General features: G+C 56.8%; 1 protein-coding gene across 1 annotated transcript; it reads left to right on the forward strand.

Annotated features, from left to right (window-relative positions):
* Positions 1 to 256: 256 nt before the first annotated feature.
* On the forward strand, positions 257 to 1,879 carry LOC119342217 (serine/threonine-protein kinase UCN-like). Its single transcript, XM_037614063.1, has one exon. The coding sequence runs from the start codon at positions 380 to 382 to the stop codon at positions 1,670 to 1,672; it is 1,293 nt and encodes a 430-aa protein (XP_037469960.1). The 5' UTR covers positions 257 to 379; the 3' UTR covers positions 1,673 to 1,879.
* Positions 1,880 to 3,202: the final 1,323 nt, after the last annotated feature.

Below are 3,202 nucleotides of genomic sequence, written 5' to 3' on the forward strand. Positions count from 1 at the left end.
CTATGAAGGTGTTTATGGTGACTTCGTCAATCTCAAAATGACGTGTCGGCTTAGTCTCTCGAAGTGCTGACAGGGATAATGTGTGCACCCGTGCGTTATAGGGGTGAGCGTATGTATGAGCATCTGCGTCCTTAGCGTCTTAAAAAAACTAAAACAATTAACACTTTTTATAAAGAAATAAATAGAAGAGAGCGCCGCGCTCTTATATCTCGCCCTCCCATCTCTCTCTTGCCGCTACGCAGCGCTCTTATATCTCGCCTCCAGACCCTCCTCGCCTCTCTCACCATTCCACGCGCGCGCCCCTATTCTTGGGAGAGCCCAAACTCCTCCCTCCCTCCCCGGCGTACAAACACGCGCGCGCCCCCGCCCGTGCCGGCTCATGCCCATGGAGGTCGACCTCGACCGTGCACGCGCTCTGCGCGTTCTCGGCCGAGGCGCCATGGGCACCGTCTTCCTCGTCGAGGCCGACCCGGCGCGGCCCGGCTGCGGCCGCTACGCCCTCAAGGTCTTCGACAAGCGCTCCGCCGGGCCGACCAAGCCCGACGCCGACCGCCGCGCACGGTGGGAGGTGACCCTGCTCTCCCGCCTCGCGCACCCGCACCTCCCGTCCCTCCTCGGCAGCGCTGAGACGCCCGACCTCCTCGCCTGGGCCGTCCCCTACTGCCCCGGCGGTGACCTGAACGAGCTCCGCTACTCCCTAGCTGACCGTGTCTTTTCTCCGGCCGCCATACGCTTCTACATCGCCGAGACTGTGTCCGCGCTCGCCGACCTCCACGCCTCCGGCATCGTGTACCGCGACCTCAAGCCCGAGAACGTGCTCCTCCGAGCCGACGGCCATGTTACCCTTACCGACTTCGACCTCTCGCGCCTCCTCCCGGCTTCTACCTCCTCCCCGTCAACGTCGCCTCCTCCTCAGGTGAAGCCCGTCTTCCACCACGGTCACCGCCGGGCGCGCGCCTCCGCTGCTGGCCACCACGCCAAGCGCGAGTCTTCGTCTGCGGCCGCGTCGACGCCGAAGCTGCAGCAGTTTCAGAACCTGGTTCGTTTCCTGCTGCGAAGCAACGGCGCCGCCCCCGAGCTGGCCAAGAAGACCAAGTCAGCGCGCGTGTCCCCCGTGAGCCGGAAGGCCGCATGCCTCGGCGCGGCGTGGGGCAGGTCGTACTCGTTCGTCGGCACGGAGGAGTACGTGGCGCCAGAGGTGGTGAGCGGCGACGGCCACGGGTTCGCCGTGGACTGGTGGGCCGTAGGCGTGCTCGTCTACGAGATGGCGTTCGGCCGCACGCCGTTCAAGGGCAAGAACCGCAAGGAGACGTTCCGGAACGTGCTGCACAAGGAGGTCGAGTTCCCGGGCGACACCCAGCGCCGGATGCCAGAGCTGACCGACCTCATCTCGCGGCTGCTGCAGCGGGATCCCGCGAGGCGGCTCGGGTACGCCAGCGGCGCCGACGAGATCCGGGCGCACCCGTTCTTCGCCGGGATGGCGTGGGACATGCTCGCGGAGGTGACCCGCCCGCCCTACATCCCGCCGCCAGCGGAGGACAACACAGTCGAAGACCAGGGCTTCGACGTGAGGGATTACTTCAAGAAGCTCCACCAGCCGCCGCCGCCGCCGCCTCCAGAGTCGGGCTCCTCGTCGTCGTCGTCGTCGTCGGACTTCTCGTCGGTGTTCTGACTTGTATAGCTTACGTGGCCGGTCATGTGGATGTGGTAGTCGACTTGCTCCATGGTAGATTGCGGTTCCGTAACGAGCGAACCGGGTGCCTGCGCAGGCAGCGCAGACGTCGAGAACACGGGCGTGGTGGTGTAAATAATTTCGGTGTAGCGCTGGTTGAGATGCGGAAGCAATTTTGAGAGGTGCACGGTTCAGTTGAGAGTCCAAGGCCTTTCTTGCTCTGCTTCAGCCATGATGAATTCACGAGGGGGTTCTGAACTTCTGACTTTTGCTACTGCTCCATCTTGTGCGATTACTGAATCAACTACGAGTAGAATTTCTCCAGTGGTTGTTTACCGGAACCATAGACTTTGATGAAACAGTCCGATTCCCAGAGGAAATTAAATCCAGTAGTAGCAACAGTTCGATTCTCGTGGCATTTCTCACGAGTGTCGTTGGTTAGAGCCTAGTATTTACGATGATATACATTTGCTTCGATCGTACATAATTTTCTTTCTTTTAGTTAGCTCGAGCTGTTTCGAGCTGTTGGTTACTGAACCCCATGTGATCCATCACGGTTCCTGCAGGATTTTCAGTTGGCGTGCGATTTTTAAATCTGGACCTTCGATTTATCTATCCCCTTGCATAATTCGAGGCTCTGTACGTGCACGCATGGACATTATCATTCAATGATTCCTTCTCGTGTAATCAAGGAAATCACAAGGACAAATTGTTTTATCTTTCTTGGTCAAGTACAATCATACACATTTCGACATTGGTAAGTTTTTTTTTTAGGATGGAAAGGCTTTTTTTTAAACAAGGCAAAAGACTTGCCATTTCATTGATTAAGGGAGGAAGTTTTAGACAGAAATCGAAAGCGGCAAATAAAAGGACTACTCTCGCGGCATTACAACACCCAAATGTTTCGCTCCAGCCATAGCCCAAAGCGATATCTCCTGCTTGATTTTGTCAATGATGGTCATGGAAGGGGCCGCTGAGTTACGAAAGACTCTAGCATTGCGCTCCGACCAAACCTCCCAAGAGATGAGCATCATGAGGGAGGCGAGCGCCTTGGGCGAGCCGAGATGGATCTGCAGGTTAGCATTCCACCATTCTCTGACCGAAGCCCTTGTCAGCCAAGTAGACGTGGTGATGTGATGCATGCGGAGCCATATGAGGACGTCATTCCAAATGCGCATGGTGTAGCGGCACTGGAAGAGCAGATGAGCCGCGGTTTCTTGGGTTTGCTTGCAAAGAGGGCATAGACCGCAATTAGGCCAACCACGGCGGCTCAAGCGGTTCGAAGTTCAAATCCTATCTTGAAGAATGAGCCAAGCAAAAAACTTGCATCGGGAGGGCGCCCACTTCGTCCACACTAAATGGACAAGGTCCGAGGTGGTGAGGCCTTCAAATTGAGCCTTGTAAGCCGAGGATGCAGAATATATCCCATCTTTGGTGAACTTCCATATAATTGAGTCTTCAACGTCGTCATCGAGGGCCACCGTTGCTAGTTTGTCCCAAAGGTTAGCAAGTTGTTAGATGTGTTCAAGG

This window comes from Triticum dicoccoides, chromosome 7B (assembly GCF_002162155.2).
Source record: "Triticum dicoccoides isolate Atlit2015 ecotype Zavitan chromosome 7B, WEW_v2.0, whole genome shotgun sequence".
NCBI lineage: Eukaryota > Viridiplantae > Streptophyta > Magnoliopsida > Poales > Poaceae > Triticum > Triticum dicoccoides.

Excerpts from the sequence above, each read along its gene's own strand:
- LOC119342217 (XM_037614063.1), top strand. The coding sequence starts at position 380 with ATGCCCATGGAGGTCGACCTCGACCGTGCACGCGCTCTGCGCGTTCTC.